This window comes from Marmota marmota, unplaced genomic scaffold (assembly GCF_001458135.2).
Source record: "Marmota marmota marmota unplaced genomic scaffold, marMar, whole genome shotgun sequence".
NCBI lineage: Eukaryota > Metazoa > Chordata > Mammalia > Rodentia > Sciuridae > Marmota > Marmota marmota.
The window spans coordinates 96747-122679 of record NW_026000143.1 but is presented as its reverse complement, the minus strand read 5'-3'; the positions used below and the strand labels follow the sequence as shown (position 1 = coordinate 122679).

The following is a 25933-nucleotide window of genomic DNA, read 5'->3' as shown; positions in this document are numbered from 1 at the left end:
CCTTAATCGATTTTTTTTCTTCCTAGAACATCCTGGAAGAAGGAGGAAAATTAACTAAAGCTTCCAGGCAATCCACGAAGGATGGTAAGCTATTTGGAGACTGCCTGTTGTTGTGCTGCTTATTGATTGAAATTACAGAATTTTTATATACTGTTTATTTTGTTTTTACTGTCAGAAGCAAAATATGACACTGGGAACCAAAGGAGTGAAAACTTACCTGACAGCAGTACCCCTGCCAGTCAAAAGAAGGAAGTAGTTGAAACCACACTGGTACAGGCAATCAAAATAAAGAATGATTCTCCTTTCTTTCCATCACCTGACTCAAAGGTAATGCGTTTTTAAAAACTCTTTCCATTTTTTTTCACATATCACCTTCCATGATGACAAACATCCTATAACAAGGTTATAATAGAAAAACAAGGATAACAATAGGTGAGGTATATATAGAGAATTAACATTGACAGAATGTGGTGGGAATAAACACTTCTTTGGTGTGCCCTTATGGAAGGAAAGAAATAGAAAAGAAGGCAGAAGAAGAGCTTGATGAATATGAAGCTGGGAAAAAGGGATGCATAGGAAGAATTCATTTATGAAGGAAAGGATAAGTTTCCAGATTGAATAAAAGAGTCAAGATGGCTGATATTTAAAATAAGAAGTAGTGAAATGAAGGGGAGCAGCAACTCAATATTAGGCCAAACATAGGAATGTTTAGGAGAAGTACATGCTGGATATATACAATAATGTGTCAAATATGTCTATCATTTACTCTTTGATATTCTTGAATGACCAGGAGGCAGGGTGTGAGATTACCATCACAACCATTTTGTGATTATAATGAATAGAAAAATAAGCAAATAAATGTGGCATATTTTAGATACTTAAGAAATCAATGTTTTCTTTGCTTCTGTTCTTATTAAAGCTTCAAGTAATTTATATTTAGCACCAGTTAATATAGTTTTAAAACTATTAAGATAGTCAATGCTTGTTGAATTATATCAAAATGGACTCTACTGTCACATATAATTAAAAAGAAACCAATAAAATTAAAAAATACATATAAATAGGTACTGCTAGTCAAAGAAAAATATAAATCTAATCAAAACAAGTAATAGGGTAATGAACATGATAAAGTAACTTCTAAAAATTAAAAAAAAGATAGCCAAAATTTAAAAATTGCACCTTAAGTATACACAAAATTTCACTGTGGCATATTTGTATGTACATATAGATCAATTATACTCCCCCAGTCATATCTTGAACATTCCTTCCTCTAGAAGAATAGAACCTCCAGAGGTTCTATTCCCAATTTTTTTTATTGATTTAAAAAAATGACAGAGCAATGCATTACAATTCTCATTACAAATATACAGCACAATTTTTCATCTGTAGTTGTATATAAAGTATGTTGACACCAATTTGTGTCTTCATACATGTACTTTGGATAATGACGTCCATCACATTCCACCATCCTTGCTAATCCCCTGACTACTTCCTATCCCTCCCTCCCCTATTTCCTATCTAGAACTCATCTATTCCTCCCATGCTCCCTCTCCCTACCCCACTATGAGTCAGCCTCCTTATATCAGAGAAAACATTTGGCATTTGTTTTTTGGGGTTGACTAAGTTCACTTAGCATTATCTTCTCCAACTCCATCCATTTACCTAAAAATGCTATGATTTTATTCTTTTTTTATTGCTGAGTAAAATTTAGTTGTATATATATATGCCACATTTTTTTTAATCCATGCATCCACTGAAGGGCATCTAGGTTGGCTCCACAGTTTAGCTATTGTGAATTTTGGTGCTATAAACATTGATGTGGCTGTGTCCCTGTAGTATGCTGTTTTTAAGTCCTTTGGGTATAAACTGAGGAGAGGGATAGCTGGGTCAAATGGAGGTTCTATTTCCAGATTTCCAAGGAATCTCCAAACTGCTTTCCATATTGGCTGCACCAATTTGTAGTCCCACCAGCTGTGTGTGTATGAGTGTGCCTTTTTTCCCCACATCCTCACCAAAGCTTATTATTTGTCTTCATAATAGCTGCCATTCTGACTGCAGTGAGATGATATCTTAGAGTAGTTTTGATTTGCATTTCTCTAATTGCTAAAGATGATGAACATTTTTTCATATGTTTGTTGATTGATTGTATGTCCTCTTCTGAGAAGTGTATGTTTGATGCACTCCATCAGATTCTTGGCCCATTTGTTGATTGGGTTATTTGGGTTTTTGTTTGTTTGTTTGTTTGTTTTTGGTGCTTAGCTTTTTGAGTTCTTTATATACCCTAGACATTAGTTCTCTATCTGATGTGTGAGGGGTAAAAATTTACCAAGAAGAAACTTTTTAGTTGGATTCCATCCCATTTATTGATTCTTGGTTTTAATTCTTGCCCTATAGGAGTCTTATTAAGGAAGTTGGGGCCTAATCCCACATAATGAAGATTAGGGCCTACTTTTTCTTTTATTAGATGCAGAGTCTATGGTTTAATTCCTAGGTCCTTGATCCACTTTGAGTTTGGTGCATGGTGAGAGTAGTTTAATTTCATTTTGTTGCATATGGATTTTAGTTTGCCCATTACCATTTCCATACTCCCAATTTTATCTACGCTAATGGATAAAATTTATTATCCATCTTTTTTCATGTTGAACATTTCCCACCTCTAGTTTTCCATATGAGAGCAATATATGATATTTTTTTTCTAAGTCTGGCTCATATTGTTTAACATGATGTTTCCCAGTTTAATTCGTTTTCCTAAAATTGACTTCATTTTGTTATCTATGCATAGAAATCTTCCTTGTGTATATATACCACATTTTCTTTTTCCATTGTCTTATTTTACAAGCATCTATCCTGATTCTATAACTTGCCTATTATGAATAGTGTCATGATAAAGATGAGCATATGTGTATCTCTAATGAACGCTGACTTTAAATATTTTCTAATAAATACTGAAGAGTTGTATAGTTGGATCATTAAGTAGGTCTATGTTAGTTTTTTGAGTAGCCTTCATACTGATTTCCATAGAGGTATAATAATTTATAATAATTTGTGGTGGTGCCAAGAACATATAAGAGTTTTTTTCTTCTAAATTCTTCCTAGTGTTATTTGCTTTCTTGATGATTACTTTTCTGAATGGTGGAAAATGGGAGCTTGATGTTGTTTTGATTTGCATTTCCCTGATTGGTAAAGTTGTTATGCATTTTCTCACCTAAGTGTTGGCCATTTGTACTGATTATTTTGAGAACTGGCTGTGCATTTGCTTATTGATTGAAAAGGTTTTTGTGTTTCTGGTGTTAAGATGTTTGAGTTAATATTTTCAGGATATTAACCATCTGTCAGAAAAGTAGCTGGCAAAGCTTTTCTCCCATTCTGGAGGCTACTGTTACTGTCTTCTTACTGTTATGTGTTCCACTTACTATGCAGGAAGGTTTTAGTTTGATGCACTCCATCTTATCTATTGTTGCTTTTGTTTCCTGAGCCATAGGGAGCTCTATTCAGGAAGTCATTGCCTACCTACTGAAGTGTTTTCCATATATTTTCTTCTAGTTGTTGTAGTTTCTAGTCTGGTAGTTATGTCTTTAATCCTTTTTTGAATAAACTCTTGTATACTGTTAGAAAATAGGCATCTAGTTTTCTTTTTCTGCATATGGATATCTAGTTTTCCCAACACTGTTTCTAAAATGTCTTTTGTCTTTTTTCCAACAAGATGTTTTTGGCATCTTTGCTTAGAGTCACATGACTGTACCTGTGTGGGTTTGGCTCTCTGTCTTCTCTTCTATCCATTGGTCCATGGGTCTTTCTTTGCACCAGGACCATGGTTTTTGTTACCATGGCTCTGTTTTATATTTTGAAATTGGGCATTGTGTTATATCTATTGTTGCTCTTATGATCAGCATCACTTTGTCTAAGTCTTTTTTTTTTTCTTCCATAAAAATTAGGAGTAGGTTTTTTTTTCCCATTGCTGTGAAGAAAATCATTTGAATTTGAATTGGACAATATGGAATCTATAATTCACCTATGGTACTATGGCCATTTTCACAATATTGATTGTACCTCTCCATGAACATAGGAGATCTTTCTACTTTGTATTGCCTTCTTTAGTTTCCTTTCTCATTACTCTGTTATTTTCTTTGAACAGGTCATTCACTTTCTTGGTTAGGGTTATTCCTAGCTATTTTTAAAGTTATTTGAATAAGCTGTTACCCTGGTTTCATTCTCACCAGTGTTGCTATTAGTATATAAACAAATGATTTATTTTTATGTTTATTTTGTATCCTGTTACTCTGATGAATTTATTCATCAGAACTAGAATTCTCATGGTATAACATTTATGATCTTCTAATCATTTGCACATAGAGATAATTTAATATTTTAACTTTTCTGTTTGAATCCCTTTTATTTCTTTCTCTTGTCTAAACTTTTAAGTACTGTGATTAGTGAGAGTTGTGACAATAAACATCCTTGTCTTTTTCCTGATTTTAGAGAAAAGTTTCCTGTTGACAATACTATTGACTTTGGATCTGATATACTTGGTCTTTATTATCTTATTATAAGTTCCTCCTAGTTCTAGTTCCTCAGGGCTTTGTCATGAAGGGCCATTGAATTTTGTCAAAGGCTTTTTCTGTACCCGCTGAAATAATCCTGTAGTTTTGCCCTTAATTCTATATGGGGTGTATTAGTTTTATTGATTTGCATGTATTGAATCATCCTGGAGCAAAACCAGCTTGATCATCATGTATAATTTTTTTTTTTTTTGTATGTGACCCTAGAGACTCAAACGAGGAGCACTGTGCCACTGATCCACATCCCCAGCCCCTCTTATTGTTCACTTGGATACAGGTCTCACTAAATTGCCCAGGCTGGCTTTGAAATTACAGTGTGCCAAACGACCTCCTGCCTTTCTGAGAATATAGACCTATACCACCATGCCTGACACTGTATATTCTTTTATAATGTGATGTTGAATGTGGTTTGCAAAGATTTTATGAGAATTTTTTATACCATGTTCCCTAAGGATATTGGTCTCTAGTTTTTCCCTCATTGTGTCCATATTCACTTTTCCAATCGGGGTAATATTTTGCCGAATTGCTTTTGAAATGTCTTTCCTTTGCTCTTACAGGTAATAGAGGGATTAATATTAAGTTCTTCTTTAAATACCTGATAAAATTCAGCCCTACACTCACCTCTGGTCCTGGAGACTTGTTATTATTTCTTCAATTTAATTGCTTTTTATTGAGCTGTTTTTCTCTATCCCTTTGATTCAAATTTTTTAGGCCATATTTTATCAATATCTTTTAGATTTTTTATGTGTTCCAATTTTAAGTCTTTAAAACAGTCTAGATTTTCCCATTAATTAAAATATGTTTTCCAAATAGTCTCTAGAGATCCTCTGGATTTCAGTGGTGTCTGTTGTAATATTTCTGTTTTTGTTTCTAGCTTTATTCATTTGTATCTTCTTGGCTAAGGGTTTAACAATCTTATTTACCTTTTCAACTACCAACTATCTGTTTCATTATTACTATGTTGTGGGCTTTTTATTTTCTATTTTATAATTTTGGCTCTGACATTTCTTCTATTGTATTGGTTTTAGAATTGATTTACTGATGTTTTTCTTAGAACCTGTGATGCATCATGAGGTTTTTAATTTGAAATATCTCTGATTTTTAAATGTAGGTAGCCATTGCTATAAACTGCCCTCATACAACTGCTTTTGGTGGATCAGGAGAGGCACATTGGAAGGAGAAAAAGCTACTGAGTAGTAAGATTGGTCAGAAATGTTATGTGCATTTCTGTATATGGTGTAATGAATCCCACTGTTATGTATACATATGATGCCTCAATAAAAGAAAAGGGAAAAAAAGAACTGCTTTTACTGTATCCCATAAATGTGTGGATGCTGTGTTTCAATTATCATTTGATTCTGAGGTTTTTAAAAAAATTTTCTCCCTTTGATTATGCAAATATATTGTTAATTCTTCAAGTGTTCATGCAGTTTCTGTAGTTTTACTTCTTAATTATCTCATTATTTCATACATAATATTTGGGTTTATTTTGAAATAATTATACAAGCATTGTGTATATTTTTTTTCCAGTTTGGTCCTCAGTATTCTCCCTTTCCCTCCTTCTGTTATCTTTCTTCTACTCCACTGATCTTTCTTGTATTTATTTGTAGTTGTTTTAATTAGTGCATTATTGATATACATAAAGGTCAAGTTCAGTGTGATATATTCCTAAGTGCACACAGGAAAGTTTGTTCAGGTTCATTCCACCACACTTCCTTTGGCAGTCCCTCCATCCCTCTCAATCTCCTTCCTCTGCTCCACTGACCTCTCTTCTATTTTCATGGAATCTCCCCCGAATTTCCCCTTGTTTTATGAGTGAAAAGAATATATTCAGTTTGAGCTATTTCATTTAGCAGGGCATTTTCCAGTTCCATTCATTTAGTAGCAAACACCATTATTTGTTTCTCAAAGATGACTGAGTAGAACTCCATTATGTATGTATGTCACATTTTCTTTATACATTAATCTGTTGGTTGGCACTTAGGCTTTTATTGATAGCCTGTCTATTTTGAATTTTGCTGCCATAAACTTCTATGTGGCTTCATCCCTATAATAAGCTGACTTTAAATCTTTTTGAGTATATACCAAGGACTGGGAGTTGGATAATACCTAATGTTTTGAGGAATCTCTGTTGCTTTCCAGAATGTTTGTACTAATTTGCAGTCCCACCAACAATGTACAAGTGTACTTTTTTTCTTCATCCTCATCAACATTTACTATTACTTATGTTCTTGATAACTGTCATTCCGAAGAGAGTAAGATAAAATCTCAATGTAGTTTGTATTTCCCAAAGTGCTGGAGATGTTCATTTTTTTTCATGTTTATTGTCCATTTCTATTTCTTTTAAAAGGGATCCCTTTAGTTTTGTCCATTTATTCTGTGGGTTATTAATTTTTTTGGTGATAAGCTTTTTGAGTTCTCTATATATTCTGGATATTAACCCCCATTTCTGGATCAGGTGGCAAAGATCTCCCATTCGATAGGCTCTGTCTTCATGTCTTATTTGTTTCCTTTGGTGTTCAGAAGGTTTTTTTTTTTTATTTGATGCCATCCTACTTATTGATTCTTGGGTTTTATTTCTTAGGCTTTAGGAGTTTTGTTAAAGCAATTGATGCTTGTGTAATTATGTCAAAGAGTTCAGCTTACAGTTTTATCTAGCACTTGCAGAGTTTCTTGTGTAATTTGTTCCACTCTGAGTTGATTTTTCTGAGGGTGAGAGATAAGAATCAAGTTTTGTTCTTCATGTGTATATCCATTTTTCGCAGACTCACTTGTTAAAAAGGCTGTCTGTATTGTTTTCTAATAGCAATCCGTTGTGATATGATAAGGGGTGGAGTGAATTATTTTGTATTTATTAAAACTTGCTTTGTATCATAGTATATGATCTGTTTTAAAGAAAGTTTCTTATATTGTGAAAAAGAATGAGTTCTGCTCTTCTCAGATGAAATAATGTGTAGACAACTGTTAAGGTGACATGATGTGAAGTAAAAGTGACGTCTATCTAAGAACTTTTTGTCCACATAACCAGTCACTGGTGAGAGTGGTGTTAAAGTCACCCACACTGATGGTATTTTTTATTGGGTCCTATCTATATCTTTAGGCTGAATAGTGATTATTTTATAAAATTGGTTGCATTGCCATTCACATATAAATATTTACAGTGATTTATCTTCTTGTTGGATTTTTCCCTTTAGCAGTATGTAGTAACCTTCTTTGCCGCCTTTGGGTAATTGTTGCTTGAAATCTGCTTTGTCAAGTTTGAAAATAGCTACCACTGGGTTTCTTTTTTTCTTTTTCTTTTCTCTCTTTTTTTTTTTTGGCTTTCATATACATGAAATATCTTTCCTTTGATCTTATTCTGTGAACATCTTTGCAAGTCAGGTGTGTTTCTTGTAAACAGTATTCATTTGGGTCTTGTTTATTATTTCAGTCTTTCAAGTTGGTAATTAACACAATGTGAATCCATGTTAGAACAGTGAGGCGTGTTTCTTTATATTATAGGATTTACTCTTAATTTTCATTTGCTTATCTACACTTATAGTGACATTTATTCTTTTATATTCTCCCATGATTTATTTTAATCTTGTGTATATAGAATTCCATTGTGAATCTTCTGTGGTGATAGTTTAGTTATCATAGGTCATTTTATTCTTGTCTTGGAAGGTCTTTATTTCTGCTTTTATTTCTGGAGAATAACTTTGATGCAGATAACAATGTAGGCTGGCAGTACTGAAGTAGGACGGATGAAGCTGGACACTAGAGGAATTAGCAGGAAGCAGGTTATTCTCTGCAGCCTGAATGCCGAGTCTAGACATTAGTTGAGCTTTATATCCAGTGGTGGGGAGAGGGGAGCTTGGAGGTACATTTTTGCAGGGGTCTACAGGAAGGCAATTTCTCTTTGTGAGTTCTCGGAAGGTACCTATTGTCTCATTTCTTAGAGCAGTCAGGAATTTTACAGATTATACCACAAAAGCAAATTATATTTATTAAGATCACAAGTAAATTTAGTTTTTGCAAGACGGAGCAGAGCAATAGGAAGTAGGGCATCAAACACATTTGAGCCATTTTGCAAAGATCTTTGCTGATATTTTGTTACCAAGAACAGTTGTGGTGAGGGTCTCTGGAGAAGCTTAATGAAGATGTATTTGTGGAGGGGGGAGGGGGTCCCACTACAGTATTTCAGTTTCAGTTCTTGAAATATTGCATGTACTGCTGGCCCTTAGTGTTATCCAGATGTGTTGACAGGGACTAAAGAGCTGAGCGAGAAGAAAGAAGGGACAAGGGACACAGGGGATCCAAAGCTTGGTGCAGCTCAGGATGTTTATTATTGGCAAGGATAGCATTTTAAAGTTCACCGTGGATTCCCAGCCGTGGAATGCAACCTTGAGGTTAGGCAGACAAAATACTAAAATATGTTTTTTAAAACAATGCTATATTTACATTTATATCCTGAATCTTTATTCTAGATCTATACTAGCAGCTTAGCATAAGATAACAAGAACATTCCCCAAAATAACTCCACCACAAGGGAAGGACATGAAGTACGTCCACAGTCTTAAGAGGAACTTTTGGCAAGTCTGAGCATGTCAACTGAGCATGTGCTGAGAACAGTCTGCTGTCCTTGCTTGCTCTGGCCTGCCAAGAGCTTGGAGGACGTTAACTCCTTAACTCCACCACAGTCCTTGAGATCGCAGACACCTCCATCACAGATGCATTACCATTTATCAATGACTTGGTGCTTCTCTCTTGAATTTGTAAAAATCTTTCTTTCCTCTGAATTTCAACCAAAATATAATGCAAACAGGTTCTTTTTTTGTCCATGTTTATTTGGCCTTCTAAATGCTTTCTATGCCTGATGTCCATCTTATTTCCACAATTAAGGAATTTTTTCTGGTGTGAGTTCATCTAATAAGTTTTCTATGTCTTTAGTCTGTATATACACTCCTTCCTTCAAGACCTTAGTCGCAATTGGTCTTTTAAAGTTGACCTAGAATGCTTGAATGTTCTTTTTAAAGTCTCTTCTTTTTATTATTGTAATAAAGTTCTACTTCATCCACTTTGTCTTCAAAACTTAACATTTTTCCTTCTGCCTGATGTCATATACTGGCAGTACTTTCCATTTGGAATTTTATTTGAGTTCATAAACTTATCATTTCCAAATTTTCTGCCTTGCTATTTTTTTTCAGAAACTCTATTTCCTTGTGGGAATGCTCTTTCAAAACCTGGATTGCCTTCATTAAATTATTTCTTAGTCCTTTAGTTCCTTAAACTATTTTCATAATAAATTGTTTGAATTCTTTGCTCAGCATACCCTACACATCAATGCATGTGGATTCAGTTATTGAAGAATTAGGCACTTTGGGTATTAGTGCCTTGCTCTCTCATGTTTCCTGTTTTAACATGCAGATGTTCAAATAGATTTCTCTTCCCCTCTTAGATGTGGGTCATGTTGTTGAGCAGATTTCTCTTTGTATATGCCCTGGACAGAGTGTAGGTTCTATTTTCAAAGCCCCAACTCATTGAAAGAAGTGCTGGGACCACTAACCCAAAGCACTTTAAGAGGAAAGAATAACCACCAGTAATAGCCAAAACTTAGAAGCAAAGCACATGTTGATTTATAACCAAAGCAAAAACTTTTAAAAATGATCTCTACAATTCCAGTATCCAATGAAGAATTGGTAATAATACACAATGCCCAAAATTTAGGCATTAGTGATTCTAAAATTAATACTAAAGTATATAGGAAAAAAAAACTGGTGAGATGGAAGAAAGGAGAATAAGGATGACAAATGAAAAAGAAAAATGGTGCAAATATAAATTAAAAATAAGAAAACAAGTTCAAAGAAAATAAAAGAATTAAAAGATTATATAAATAGTGAAAAACAAGTGATACATAAAAAGTCACTTAAAAAATGCAGTGCCAAGAAAAGTATGTGATTTTCTTATCTGATGTAATTCAAATGTAGACACTTTCTTCCCCAACTTCTAGTTTTAGAATTCACCATTTCGGGGGTGTTTCTGGGGAGCACCTATAGTTGTACTGGTTTCTTCTCATTCTAGCCCAAACAGGCCAATACTGGTTGTAGAGTCTTGAATGTGGAAAAATTTCATCCGTGCCTACCAGGAAGTGTTATAGGACCATTTTCATATGAAGAGGTAAATCATTCAAGATATTGGTTTTTGGGTACCTGGGGATGGAACTCTGGATATAGTAGGGAGCTGTCAACAAAAATCTCACACATGGATCCTGTGGGTCAGTCCATGCTGAAAACCCCAATTCAAGACTTCTCCTTTCAGTGAGCTCAGGATCATGCAAGATTCCAAGTCTCTGTGGTGTTTGTTCCCACTTTGTCTAAGCATGGTAGAGGTGGATGCCTGCAGGATCTGTGCTTGGTTGGAGGAGATTCAGGAAATAGGCTTTTCACAAGACTTTTCCAAGCACTCCAAAAATGTTCTGCCCCACAAAATCATACACAACTCATCTTCTTTTCTGTAACTAATCTCAAAACACCTGTTTTAACAGGGAGATGTTCCCACTGCCCTTCATTTTATAAGGCGGCCAACCAGCACACCATGCTTCTTCCTGCTGACCAAAGCTTTCAACACATCCCTGTTAATCTGAACAAAAATGGTGGGCACCCACAATTCCAGTAAAGAGAGGCAGTCACTGTGTCTTGGAGATGGAAAACATGCAGAGATTCTGACCTCTCAAAGACAGAGTCCCAGCACCCAAGGAAGTGACTATAATTGCTTTAGTTCTTCCTTCACATGCCTCTCAGCATAGTGAGATGGCCAGACCTGGGAGATTTTAGCACTCCTTTCTGAAGATTGTAGCAGCAAGTTTTCTACCAGAACCAATCCTGACATTCACTGTCAGGATTCCTACAGGCACATTTAATTGAATCTCACCTCTGTTTCTATCCTTTGGTTGACCCATAACCATAATTTTTTGTAATTTTTTTGAGTGGAAACTGATGAATACTCTACCCATATATTGGAAAAAGAAAGAAAACTTTTTTAAAAAAAGATTGTTTTATTAAACTAGTTTCCCTATCAGTAAAAGTTTGATGAAAAGATATCTAGATTTCTTTAAGCCTTTGCTTACCTGAATAAAATAGTGGGAACATGGCTTCTTTTCTAATTCATGTGATATAATTCAGTCTCTATAACAAAATATCTTAGTTCAATACTAAAAGCGTATAATTAGAATGTTTTAAATGTTTAATGATAGGTAGCATATTATATATTTTATATATACGAATATGTATGTGTGTATACAAGTTACACATGTTATACATATTATATATTTATATATACAAGGTCCTCTTATTTTTAGTGGTAAGTGATCAGTAGGGTTAGGTGTAATGAAGTAACTTTCTTGTGGAAATATGCACATTAGTGTGGTTTTGGTAAGTAATTTTCAATGTGTACTTCTCTAGTTTTTATGTCTAATTTATTTCAAATCTGGAAAATTAGGTGTCTCCTTAGAATAGTGATTAGAAAATCTTCATGCAGCTTGTTAGTGATATTAATTTTAGCAGATTGTCTCTCAGATTCCTCAGAATGATGTAGGCCATTTGCCTGGTGATGCACATCAAACAGCAAAAGATGATGTCAATGGACATATAGAAGGTAAGACCACTCATTATAAAATCATGGATAGAATGCTTACGTAGGACATGAGCACTAGTATGTTTTAATAGTGGAATAAATGAAAATAAGAAATAGTAAGGGGATTGAAATAGTGTATCTTATCAAGTTGCAACCACAGGGTAAGTTGGAGTGTCCCTAGAGGAGCTAAATTATTAGGTCCACTTCCAGACCTGCTTAGATGAGAGGAAAGTTGGGAAATAAGGAAGGGGAGGGGAGGAGTGGGAATGAAGAATGAGAAAAGACTGCAGACATCAACAAAAGAAAAAAGAAGGTGCACATTGGTCATGGCCTGATAAAATGTTCCCTGGAAAGATCATGACTTCTAATGCACCTAAATTTGAGGGACAAGATAGGGAGAATTTCAAATAGGTAAATTAAGTGGCCAGGCACATGGTGGTGCATGCTGTATTCCCAGTAGCTCTGGAGGCTGAGGCTGGAGGATTTTGAGTTCAAAGCCGAGGGGTCTCTCTCATTCAGCGAGGAGGTCCACAGCACAGGGTAGAGGAGAGTGTGGCTGTGGACCAAGCAGGAAGCAGGTCTGATTTTATTGCACAGCTAACTATATATACTCAGGCAGTACCTAGGCAGAATATAGGCAGCCACCAATACAATTTCTTGCTAACTGTCCTTGCAGCAACCAGTCGAGGAGTGGACCATGGAGCAAGTGAAGGGACCCCAACACATGGCCTCGCGCCTAGGACTGTGCCTATGGGTAAGCAGCCTGCTGCTCATGTGCCTAGCATGAGGGGAGCGGCCTGCCACTCAGATGCCCTTAACATATGCCATGTATGCAGTATTTCATGTACTTGTCCTCACACAAAGCCAGCTTGGTAACTTAATGAGACCCTCAGAAATTCAGCAAGACCCTGTCTCTAAATAAAATATATATATTAAAAAAAGGGCTGGGGATGTGGCTCAGTAGTTAGGCACCCTGGGTTCAATCCCCAGTACGAATAACAAAATAACAAAGCAAAAAGAAATATTAATTAGGCAAGTCAGAGGAATTGGTAGAAGATTAAGCATGCCAATGAACTCTCAAACTTCAGTGAATCATATGTTGGGGACCATGTACAAAATATATGTTCTGACTCAGCAGGTCTTTGGTTCTACATCTCTAATGGATTCAAAGAAGCTTCTAATACTCCTCATCCACGTGCCACATTCTGAGTTGCAAGAGAATTAACTGCCTTTTAGAAAATCTAAATGAAGGGCCATTGTGTCTTATTTCAGGGCATACCAGCACAAGTGAAAGCGTAAATCTTGCTTTCTTTCAGAGCATGTCTGTTGGCAAAGGGGATGGACAGAAGGATGAAGGCATAAAAGTTGTATTTTTTAACGATTTTTTTTAGTTATACATGGACACCTTTATTTATTTTTATGTGGTGCATAAACCCAGTACTTCACACGTGCTAGGCAAGTGCTCTACCACTGAGCAAAAACCCCATCCCCTGAAAATTGTAGTTTTAAGATACAGTTGCTAAACTGGGAAGAAAAAGTAGTGGAAATAATCCAGACAATAAATGTAAAAAAGAATCAAGACCACAGATGTAGAGGTTGCTTTTGAAAAGCAAAGGGAAGAGGAAATGAGGAGGGAACAAAATTAATTAGCTAGGTAATTTTGAAGGTAATAATAAGGAGACTGAGAGGATGCATTTCAGCTGGTTTCAGTATATTTGCCTTCAAACCAAAGTGAGAATTACTGGTCCAGAGATGGTTCTAAGTGAGGAAACGGGTAGAATTGGGTCAATCTGTGACTATTCATTTCTCTTCTCCATAACTACCAAGCTTAGGGAAGAATGTGGCCTTGATGTCAGTAGTTGAGATGAGAAATGTAGCATCTCAGAAGCACTGGATATTTTGAAAGATAGTTAACTTTTCCTTCACTGAAACATGTCTTTGGGCATGCTAGGAATGCACTCGATTACTCAGCCGAGTCCTCATTTCTAGATAGCTAATGTTCTGATAGGACAGGTATTTCATGAAAATCCTTGAAAGTCTAACAAGATATACCAAACCAGGCTCATTGTGTAAACAGCAGACTCTATAGGTTTATTCTTTGAATACCAAAACTTGTTATTCTTTGTATATATGCCAATGAATTTGAAATGTAAAAGATTATTTATATCTGATAATTCTTTGGTATTTCAGTTCACTTTTCCCCTTTGAATTTCCATATTTTAATATTTTATACTTATTATACATGATTTATTAGATATGGTTCCTATGTCTTCTCAAATGAGTGAATCAAGCAGCTTTCAGTGGGTTAGACCAGAGGATACAGTAAAAGAAGATACACCACTGTCCTGCATGGGTATGGAAAAATAGATTATTATAATAAGTAAATATCTAAGCTTATCAGTTCAGAGAACTTTCCTCAATGCAACTGAATTATACTTTCCACTGGACTGTTATCACAACTTTGGTCTTACTATATAGGAGGACAAATGGAGGAATAGGATATATATCTATAATAAAGTTGATTAAGTGATTGTTATAGGCTACACTAAACACGCATGCTGTTAAGTTTTTACTTCATTTTATATATTTATGCCCTGAAGGTCCTGCTTCACTCCTCTGATTAGATATCCCCCTTCCCTCAATCAGTCCACACCTTTACTTGTTATGTGTACATTGCCTATTAGATTTATGGTAACTGGAAATATAATCTCCCTTTTGGAAACCTAACTCCATGTTTAATTAAACTGATATTTGGTGTTTTCCTTCAGTATATTTCAATCATATTGCTGTACTCATAAAAAAAAAAAACAGCAAACACAAAAGCCCAAAAGCTAAAGCATTCTTAATCAAAGCTATCCATGTTGATTCAGCAGGAAGGTGTGGGTGGTTTTGTCATATTTATGTTTTGTGGATTATATATCTCTCTTGCTTTTCAGCATTTCAGGATTTCACACATTGTTTTGTGAAGGTAATTATAAACTTCTATATTTATCTTGAATTATTGACTGTATATTTTATAAAATGTACAACATGTATTAATATCTGTTTTCCAAACCCATACAGCCAATCCTAGACAGGAGGTATTTTCTTCAAAAGAATATAGTGAGGAGAACAGAAGAAAGAATATGCAAATCAGGTAAATTTTGCAATGCAAGTTCTGTAGAACTATAATAAAATATTTGAAATGCTAGGAGATTTTCCGCTAATTAGTGGGGGGATTTGACAAAAAATAAACCAGTATCTACCTTGGCATACAAGTTTAAAAGTATATCTTTAAAGATACAGCAAAATGATTTCTAAAAAATCTTTATTATTTCTAAATTTAAAGTTCCCCAGTTGGAATCCTTATGCCTGTTAGGTGAATTCCTCCTAGAGTTTATAAAAGCTTATTGCATAGCTGCTGATAATTTCCAAATCTTGGGATTTGAACATAAACATATTTGTTTGAACCCAGGGATTAAGGGTAGTATGTGAAATAAGACCCACTTAAAATTTAATTTCTAGTATAATACCCACTGTATGGAATAATTACATTGAACTGTGTTGCACTTGATACATCTGTTTATTCTGTGTCTGTTGTCACTCATGTGATGGTGATAATCCATACAAAGTATTATTGGGTATTTATTTTATTTATTTCCTGTAAAACTAATAGAGTATTTCTAGAAATTTACTATTTTTCTGAAGTTGTTTTTAACCCAGAGTTATAAATTCAAACTTATGTACACAAACCATTATGTATATTCCCTTTTCATGCTTTCTTTGCTTGTTTTTTGCTTGGTTGTTTGTGTTTTGGTTTATTTTCAATGGTGTGTACTGAGCCACAGATCCTTTTGCATGCTAAGCAGTGGCTCTCCGCAAAGCTTTTCCCACAGACTGCTCTGATTCATGGGAGGGTTGGGTAAATCCAAAATTAAGGAAATCGCCCTCCAAGCACTGAAATGAGTCCCTTCAACATAGGAAAATGTGAAATGGAAAGACTACATGGTAAACCCAAAGAACTTAAACAGTTGCTATTTTATTTCACATGTCATTTGAAACTTTGTGTAATATTCCATAGCCTCATATTCCAGGGACTTGGCTTTGTCCTTTATTATTTAATGAAACTGCATTCTGCACTGGTCCCAGAAAATGATATATCCTCTGTGTTTCTTGAGACCTTTTCCCATTCTGGCCTGCCTCCCTCTATTGGGCACTTCTGCTGCCTGCTCACGCATATGCTCTCCACACTCACCCCCAGCATTTGGAGCCATCTAGCTACAATGCAAATGTGACCATGAACTTTTCTCTAGAACATGAAAGGCCAGCTTTTAAAATTACCCAGAAATCTCTCATAACATGAGTTCAGCCGAACTCTTGATTCACTTCCCCTGCCTTCACCGTTCTCTGGCACTGATTCTCACCAGTCTCTATTTTCAGACTCATTTAATGCTTGATCCTATGTCCAAATACAGCCTTTCAAGCTCTCCCCACCTTCTGCCTCTGGCTGGTAACCTTAGTCCTTTAGTCTCTGCTGAGTTTCAGCTCCAGGAAAGCCACTATCTCTGGTACCCTTTTTCTCTACTCTTACTTACAAGGAACTTAATCAATTATGGGTTAAAATAAACTGTTGTTGCCAAGGTGATGTAAAAGAAGTCCCCTCAAGTCCAGGAGCCAAAGGACTAGACAGGGGAAGGAGTAATTTACAAGTCAGCTGGTTGAACAGTGGCTGAAATGCTAAGGTACCCCAAGGAAAGAAAAAACACTTTATGACAAAGAGATTCATAATCATGCAGGACCGAACAAACAGACTGTCTTACAAAAAAACCACATTTTTCGGAATAATGAAGAAAAACGTTACAGATACAAGGTGTTCATTGATAACAGTGTAAAAAATATCAATCATTGTGGAAATGAATATTGATGAGTAATTGTTTTTAAAAGTTACCATTATGAAGAAAGAGAATAGCAAATAGTGTGAATCCCCACCTTTGTATAGTGTTCTTAAAATCTAATTCTGGCAACTTTTCATTCATCTTGAGTGGATATAACTTTGAGACATTTTTGTGTATTGAATCTGGTGATACGTAATGTCTCCCAGGTAGAATGTTGAAGTTTTATATCACTAAAAGCATCCCCTGAAATAGTATATGCTAGGCACAGTGGATCACCTCTAAACCCAGCTACTTGGGAGGCTGAGACAGGAACACAAGTCTCAGGTCAGGACAAACACTTTAGAGAGACCCAGCCTCAAAAAAAAAGGGGGGGGGTCTTTTGGATACAACTCAGTGGCAGAGCACTTCCAACATTGCAAAGTCCTGGGGTTAAATCACCGAAGACACACAAGTATACCCCACTAATAAACAGTTAAAAAGGTAAACAGTCACCTAAAATTAAAGCTTACTTTTTATTTTTGACAGACTCTCTGTCTTAATGTTCTCAGTAATTTAAGTAAATCTTACATGCATTTTTCAGCCAAACCACTTTGGTTCTCATCATCGGAAGAGGAGGAGGAGGAAAGTCTTGACGACACCAAAAATAAGCAGCCACAGGTGTGTACACACATCCTTTTAAACTCCTGGTTTTCTCCCGTTTTCCTTGTTTTAAGAAAGTCCGGAAGGCCAAATTGAATTATCTTTCATTACAGTGCTTCAAAATCCAAAGATGGTAATTTAATACTCAAGTCAAAAAGAATTTAACTGGTCATGAATCTGGAAATAGCATTAGAATTTATCATAACATACAGGTAAATAGTATCCTTGTGATAAGGAAAGAAATTTTTCTGAATATTGTTTCTGCTTCCATTTTTCTAATCCCTTAAATGATAAAGAAGTTAAATGTAGTTGTGAATATCCATTTGAATTAATAAACATATATAGTGGCAATGGCCATTGAGTGCATTTAGGGTTAAGGATGGTCCTCCCAGGGGCTCACTTTTACTTACATGTGAACATGCTTTCATGCCAAGGGGAAGGATTTTCATACAGCCTAGACATCAGCGTGTCTCTCAATGCAAATAGTAACCTCAAAGAAGATACCGATGGCCTATTAAGGAAACTAAAATTTCCCAGAATGGGACCATTGCTTTTGGGTAAAAGCAGAAACTCTCTAGGGTTTTTTTTCCCCTTTTCAAACCATAAGGCAGTCAATATTATTAGACATTTTTATCCAACTTGTTTAGTGAGTGATACAAAAAAAAGTCTTTGAATGCTGTTATTGGAGAAATTAAGCAATTTGAAATGTTTCTTGCCTTTTCTTTTCACTTTATCTGTGTTTAATAAGACTGAGGTTTTGCAAGCATTGGGATGGATTTCTGTTCTCAGGATGTGTGTGGGCCCTTCAGTGCAAAGTCCTTTAGTGCCCTGGGCAGGGGTGCTATCTCAGTGTCAAGTACCCAACTTGACATGACCACTGTGTGCTATTGATGACCCACCAGGACATTTCTAAGAGTAGGTGGTAACTTCCAGTAAGAATGACAACTTAAAGCAGAACATGTATCACCTATTAAGAAAAGGCTTGTTTAAAGTGGTCCCACAAATTGGAGAGGTGAGGTGAGAAACAACAGTGTACACCTGGCTGAAAAAACAGACAGTTGTTGTCATAAAATTATTAGGATGCAATTTAATAAGGGAGGAGAATGAAACAGATGTGATTAAACAGAGCTGGAGGGTGAAATAGCAGAAAAAGTCATAACAACGAGAAAGTATTGGATTTCAGGTGGCAAGAAGAGGGGGTACAGAGGAAACATATAAGGAAGGAGCCAAGATCTCAGAAAAATGACATGGAATAGGAAGAAAGAAAGAATGAGGAAACCCCCTACACAATAACTGACACAAAATACAAGAGCAATGAGAAAAGCGTATAATTTCTCCTTGTTAATAAATTGAAATTGGGGAATTTCTGTCCACGATCTCCAACTATAGAATCCAAATCCATGGTGGGATTGCTTGGAGGCAGATGTCGTCCCACGCTTTTCTGGTCTCTCAGCCCAAACACACGTGATCTGCTAGTGACATTGTAGTGAAGTGTACCACCTGAGCTTCTCTCTGTTATGCCCAGCTCCTTGCATGGGGTGCTCACGGAAGGTTTCTGGTGAGCTGAAAACTCACCCTCTGTACTTTATTTTTTCACTCAGGAGTAGGGTCCTTCTATCTGATAAACCCTCTCAGTATGGAGTCTGAGGACTGGTCTGTGATGCAGACCCCAGTTGGGGACTCTTGCAGTCGGTGATCTCAGGGGTGTGCAAGATTCCAAGTGTCCGAGGGGTTTCCTGGCACTCTTTGAGCATGGCACATGAGGTCTGTTGGCAGAATCTGTGCATTGTTCTGGAAAATGCAAGAACCTGTCTTCTCACCAGACCTTGCCCCAGCTCTCCTTTACCTTTCTGCCTCTCGAATTCCTGCACAGCTTTTCTCCCTCACAACCACTGTTCTCCAAGCACCTATGTGGAATGTGCAGTGCCCCTGTTGGCCTCTACTCTATAGGTTGTCCAGTTGGCACAGCACACCTTGTGCTGATGAGAGTTTTCAGAACGTTCCCTTCGTCTCTACTGTAGGCCCATAGTATGAGGTCAGACAACTGCCATCCTGTGAGGAGAGCTTGCAGCTGTGCCTGGGAGCTACAACACATGCACTGCCTTCTCATCTCTCAGACCCAGTGAAATCACCCTTCTCTTTTAAGGGAAGAGCTTAGAATCACCTCTATGTCAAAAGTGGGAGCAAACACTCCAAAAGCCCCTGACTATGTTGGGTTGACCGTACCTGGGATGTCTGCTCACATGTGTGGTGCTGCATGCCATGAGTTTCCTGCCAGACACATCCCTGGCGTGACATCACAGAACTGCAAACACCACATCAGAAGGAAAGTGCCCTGGGTTTTTCTAGTCCTTCTGTAGATCCTGAGACCTGCTGTAGCTGCCCAGAACTCTCAGCATCTCTGTATGTCATTTCTCTCCCAGCCCAGCCTGAACAGTTTTGGGTGTGCCTCCAGAGATACTGAATTCAGGACACAGTAAAGTATTGTAAGGAATTTTTTTAAATTCCTGATCTATGAGAAATGACTAGAAAAAGGACTCTGAGTAAAGTTGGCTTCTGTTCAGCACCCTGATACTGCTAGCAGGAATTTGCAGTCCATCCATCCATCCTTCTTGGGGCTGGTTGTATAACTTGCATGTTGCAAATTGCACTGCTACAGACAGCGAAGTTGACGTGTCTCCCTGATAAGCTGATTCTTAGTTCCTTATGATAAATGCAAAGGCATACTATGGCTTGGTGTCCTAGCTTTCTTGAGGAACCTCCACACTGCTTTCCAGAGTGAAAATTCTTATTTTCAGGGTCACAAACAATGTATGAGATGAGAGTAGGTGTCTACTTCTTTCCTCCATTAAATATGGGGTTGGCAGAATTCTTCTCAGTTCATTAGAGGAAAACTTCCCCTTTTCCACCCCTTGCAATTTTCCCCTAACCCTGCAGCAGGATATTTCTCCTGTGAATTTACTATTTTAAAAGCCAAAATTCTGGGCGTCACTGGGTCTGCGGCTCTCTACACGGGTTCCCGGAGTTTTTCCACAGCCGCTCTGTTTAACTTGGAAACCTCACAGCACTCAGTCACTGTGACTCAGCTCTGAAAAACATAAGGACATACTGTATGTGGTTCTACAGCCCTCTTTCTTCAGGGGGGACTTTCTAGTTCTCTCTCAGGAGAATATGTTGTTTCATCTACCCAGATTGCGTGTGCTGTTTTTCAACAGTAAGAAACATTTCTTTATCTTATTTTGTTATTTTATTGAACTGGATTTCCTCTAAGTGAAACGTTTACTAAAAGCTCTTTAGATCTTGTGAGGCCATGATGACCAAAATGAGGCAAGTCCAACAGTGTTTCATTTCTGCTTCACATCACATAATTCCAACTCTCTTCTCACAGCAAGTCTCATAATTTAAAAATTTCTGTAAATTCATTTTTGAAAATGTGTGATGCCACATGACATTAAGTATATTTCTCAAGATGTTCTACTTAAGTATATACGGCATTGGTATTTCTCGTGGGGATGCGAGATAGGGTTGCTCACACTGCATTTAGGCTATTAGAGTACATACATGTCTAATATGTTGGCAGGGAATGTGTTTTCAATGAAATCATCTCTGCTTTAACCAATATAGGAGCCAGAGGAACTTAAGAGTTCAACTCTATCTGAAACAAAAATGCTAGGTTGCCCTAGTGAAATTATGACTGTTCAATCTCTAATTCTCGATATTTTACTTAGCTGCTTTCAAGACCGAAAATTGGGTGATGTCTAAAAGAATGGTCATGAAATCTTCATGCAACTCAGTGGGTTCATTCATTTTGCAGATATTCTCTGAGGGTCATCCGCAGATGCGTATATCTCAATCATCTGGTGAGAAACATTATAGAGCAAAGGAGAAAGCAGACGGACATGACCGTGGTAAGAACAACACACTCTACACAGTTCTGGGGAAGGAATATCGATTCTAACAAGAGCACTGGTTACTCTAATACTTGGAGAAATGAACCTAGTAAACAGGTAGAATTGAGAAAGCCAGAAAGATAATGAGTTATCTCTGTTAAGACCCAAAGTCCAGCCGCAGGTTACACTGGGAGTGTCCCTCTTAGTTTCTTACAAGACACAGATCACAGGGGAGTTGGAAGTCATGCACTGAAGAGGAGAAAGGGTGATAAACACTGAGAAGGGCAGAGAGAGAGATCACAGCGAGTAAATGAAGGAGAAATGAATTCTTCTTGCCCTTCAGGTTGGGGACCATCATGTGGAGGAAACCTGACTGTTCTTGAAAGGCACATGAGGCAGGGAAATGAGCAGCAGACTAAGTAGAGACCCACACTCTCCAAGTCTAATAGATCCTCTGTTGGGGACCCTGTAGGAAATGCACATTCTGACTGAGCTGCTCTGTGCATCTGCGCTCCTTAGGGTGGAGCTGATGCCAATCACCAGGATCTGCAGGCCACGCTGTAGAGGGGTCAGGAAAGGATTTCCCTTAGCACAACTAGCTGCAGAGCCACTGGAGCATCGAATGTGATCAAGCGATTGCATACATCTTCTTTTCTTTCTGATCTTGTCTCTTGAAAGGGGGAGGGACTCAAGTACAAGATTTATATTTCTTAGGTCTCCTCGCTAAATTGGGGAATAAGGAGGAGTGGGGACAATCCATAGACAGAAGGTCAAACAGAGAGAATCCAGACACAGATTGAGATATTGTTTTGAAATGGGGAATGAACAAAGGAAGTTAGCTGCGTCATCTTGGAGGGAATGATGGGGAAACTGAGAGCAGGCAATTCAGGTGCTGTCTGTATATCTAGTTTCCAAAATATGTGAGACTCTGTTACCCGTCCATCATGTGAACCAGGCGGGGCTGGTACTATTGGAACAAACTGCAGCCATGACTGTCTCTTCTCAGTCCCTACCAGACACGCTGCTGGCTGTGGGTCAAGTAGAGTCATTCAGAGGAGCAAAATGACATTTCAGAATTATGCATTGTTTTTAAGATACCTACTGCTTCTTTCTTTCTCCCTCCTCCACCCACCCCCCTCTTTCTCTTTTCCTACTTTTTTACTAAGGTAAATCTTCATGAATACCCTTAACAAATGAGCAACTCACAGAGAATAAAACTCATTTGTACACAGAAATCTGTAGTTATTATTCAAACACTAAAACTCTTGGTCATCTATGGGTGTTTGTGTGTGTCTCTCTCTCTGTGTGAGAGAGTATGTGTGTGATGAAAGATCACTGATATCTAATAAAGCTGTGACCTTCCATTTCATCTTGGCCCTTTGGTATGCCATGTCTCAATGGTTCACATTGAACAAACCTTATTTCTTAGATGTGGGATCAATCTGTTCTCACTCGAGGGGATCACAAAAGTCTAATCCGGTTACGCCAGAGAATACAGGAGAAGAGGATGCACAAGAGGAACCAGCGTTCCACAGGGGTATGAGAAACAAACCATAGGTGACCTAGTGTCCCTGTCAAAGTATCTCAGCTCACTACTTCACATGTCTTGCTTTGTTGAGAAATGACAGGTTTCTAGTAAGATATGTACTTTGGATGGTGTTTTTTTTTTTGGGGGGGGGGAGGTTGGGTTTGTTTCTTTCTTTCTTTTTATGTGGTACTGAGAAACAAACCCAGGGCCTCACATGTACAAGGCAAGCGCTCAGTGACTGAGCCACAACCCCAGCCCCTTGGCTGGGTTTTTTTTTCTGTTTTTACTTGGGCTTTGCCATTGAATCTCTCAGGGTCCGTCTTTGCGGCTGCCATGGGAGATCGCTGAGCTCCCCATCAGTCTGCACCTTAGCTTTGGTATAGGTATCCTTTTCTGTCTTATTTATGCCTATTTGACACATAATCTCAATTTTGTGAAAGAAACTGCATGTTTCAGGAAACCTATTCACGAAGTTCCTCTATTAGCTTTGAGTCATGTGACTCTTGGCCTAAACCAGCCAGCGTGGAAACCCAGCAGATAGCATACTGTTGAGCAGAACAAAACCATGCACCTCTGCTCTATGTGGAGACTCAAGAAGGTATGAGTTGTGTTGTCCTCTTCACCTGGGTTGACAGTGTGTTCCCTTTGTGTTTCAGCATCTCGTGACACCTCTGAATGCACGAAGGTAATTAAAGCTCTATACTGATGCTGAATTGTTCCCTTTGCAGTGGGGAGGTGCACACTCTTTATGTCGTCTCTTCTTTCCAAGCACATTGAGCCCCCCGTCACAGTAAAGGAGCCCGACCCATGTCCAGGACCAGGGAAGGCGGAAGCAGAGACAGTCAGATCAGGTAAGTTGCACTACAACATCCAGGGGAACACTGTGTGAAAACAACTGAAATGCTAGCAGCCTTCCCACGTGTAAGGTCGTTGTCCCAAGGAGGTGGGAGGATGTGACCCCACTGTCTGGCAGTCGTCTCAGCACATGATCTCTCACATCCCCTCCATTCTAAACTGCTTCTCCTCGATTTCGTACTGGGGCTTTCTCATGGATCTCTGATCCTGTTTCCATTCTCCCTGTTTCCAGCCTTTGGGGAGATCTAGCTGCTCAGAATGTGAAGGGTCTGCCTTCTCAAACTTCCTAGAAATCTTTCCTAAGAGGAGCTGGGCCTCACTCTGTCCTTATGTCTTTCCCTCCTTCCCTGTACTCTGGCATTAGTCCTCGCCATCCCTCTATCCTGAGACAATTCAGACCCATTTTACACTTGTCTCTGTTTGGGCCTGCAGCGTTTCATGCTCTCACCGTCTCCTGCTTCCTGGCTGCTACTCGCCTCTGGCACCTCTCTGCACCTCCTTGCAAAAAAACCACCATCTCTGGGACCTTTTCTCTGCCTGCTCGGGTCCTGGTGCCGCTCACTGCCAGACACACAGGTTCCCCATCGCCCTTCCAACCCGAGTCTCATGGGTATAGTCCAATCTGCACCAATTTCTTACATGTTCCAGCAGGAAAAACTTAGGTCCCTTGATAGGCACTGCCATGAGCCTGTTGTTGTGTTTCTGTGGGAGTGAGTGTGTATATGTATAAGTGAACCAAAGAAACCACTGTGGCACTCTTCCCTGAGAATGGCTACAGCTTCAGCACTCCCATAATCCATGGAGAGAAGAGCAGGCTTTTGGTCAGAGCAGCTCAGGCAGCATTTTTGATCCTGGTTTCTTCTTAGCAACACACACCAAGGCACAACTTAGAATGCAACTTCCTCTCCTCTCCCTCCCTTGGTCTGAGGCAGGTCTGCTCTGGTGTTGGCCTGCAGGTTGTGGGCTGTCTTTGTTTGTGGTACACAGCTTTCTGAATCCATAAGCCCTTCTGAGTGTCCAGTATGAAATTTGAATAAAACCCGTCTTCCACTCAGCTGCTGAGAAGCTCTTCACCCACTTCTTGGGGCTCCACGCTATGGCGCACCTTAGAATGCAGCTTGCTCTAGGCCATCGGTTTCCCACACTCAGCCCTTCTTTGATGTGGAAGTTCAAGTTTGTTTCTGAACAAATCACACTGACCTTGAGCAGATGAATCTTGGAGATGTGGTGTGCATTGAACCTGGTATCCTGTTGTGTGTTGATGATTTGGATCAGGAAAAGTACTCCATGAAGAAGTCATTGTTGGTTGGGTGCAGATGGACAGGCACATCTTTATCCACAGCTGCTTGTAAGTCAGAGGCTGAAGAATGGCTGTGTTCAGTCCACTCAGCAGAGGACCCCGGTTGCCAACTAAAATGGCTGAGGGATAGAACTAAGTGGTAGAGTAGTTGACAAGATTGCACAAGTCCACTCCCAAGTGCAAACACAAGGAAAGGAAAACTGGAACATTGAAACCAGTAGTTACTCACCTAACATGCATCTTATTTGGAAAGCATATTTGGGAACATTTAGTTGTACTGATGTTACAGTTACCGCTTTCTACTTAGATCGACATTCACTCATCTAACTCTGTCCTAAGGACTGTGAGTAAATGTATTCACTTGTCAGCAGAGAACCATTCTTCAGAGGAAGAGCATGAGAGTTCTGATGACACTCAACATAGCCAGCCACAGGTATGTCAGCATGCAAATCATCTATTCCTGGTTTCTTCTCGTTTTCCTTGTTGAAGAACATAAAGGAGGCCAGGTGAAAATACCTTTCAAATAGTCTTTAGGGGTGTAGGCATCATGATTTATGACTTAACTTCTAAAAACCCCCTTAACTGGTTAGAATCGGAAAATAGCATTAGAAATCACATCAACTTAGAGCTAAATTTTATTTTGTTATGGAAGCAAAAGTATCTAAATGCCACTTGTG

The 25933-nt window shown here is 38.1% G+C and overlaps 1 protein-coding gene across 1 annotated transcript; it reads left to right on the top strand.

Annotated features, from left to right (window-relative positions):
* Positions 1-24076, top strand: LOC125611429. The gene is made up of 13 exons (XM_048786250.1): positions 1-84; positions 176-327; positions 10620-10715; positions 12113-12191; positions 12847-12924; positions 14425-14523; positions 15107-15138; positions 15234-15306; positions 17625-17701; positions 21498-21591; positions 23003-23110; positions 23758-23786; positions 23871-24076. Exons 5-13 carry the CDS (start codon positions 12921-12923, stop codon positions 23988-23990), a joined length of 636 nt encoding a protein of 211 aa, XP_048642207.1. The 5' UTR covers positions 1-84; positions 176-327; positions 10620-10715; positions 12113-12191; positions 12847-12920; the 3' UTR covers positions 23991-24076.
* Positions 24077-25933: the final 1857 nt, after the last annotated feature.

Bases quoted from the DNA above. Each gene is read 5' to 3' on its own strand.
- LOC125611429 (XM_048786250.1), top strand. The intron at 17,702-21,497 runs GTGTGTACACAC...TTCATTTTGCAG, and splicing joins CCAAAAATAAGCAGCCACAG to ATATTCTCTGAGGGTCATCC. The intron at 23,111-23,757 runs GTATGAGAAACA...TTTGTGTTTCAG, and splicing joins GGAACCAGCGTTCCACAGGG to CATCTCGTGACACCTCTGAA.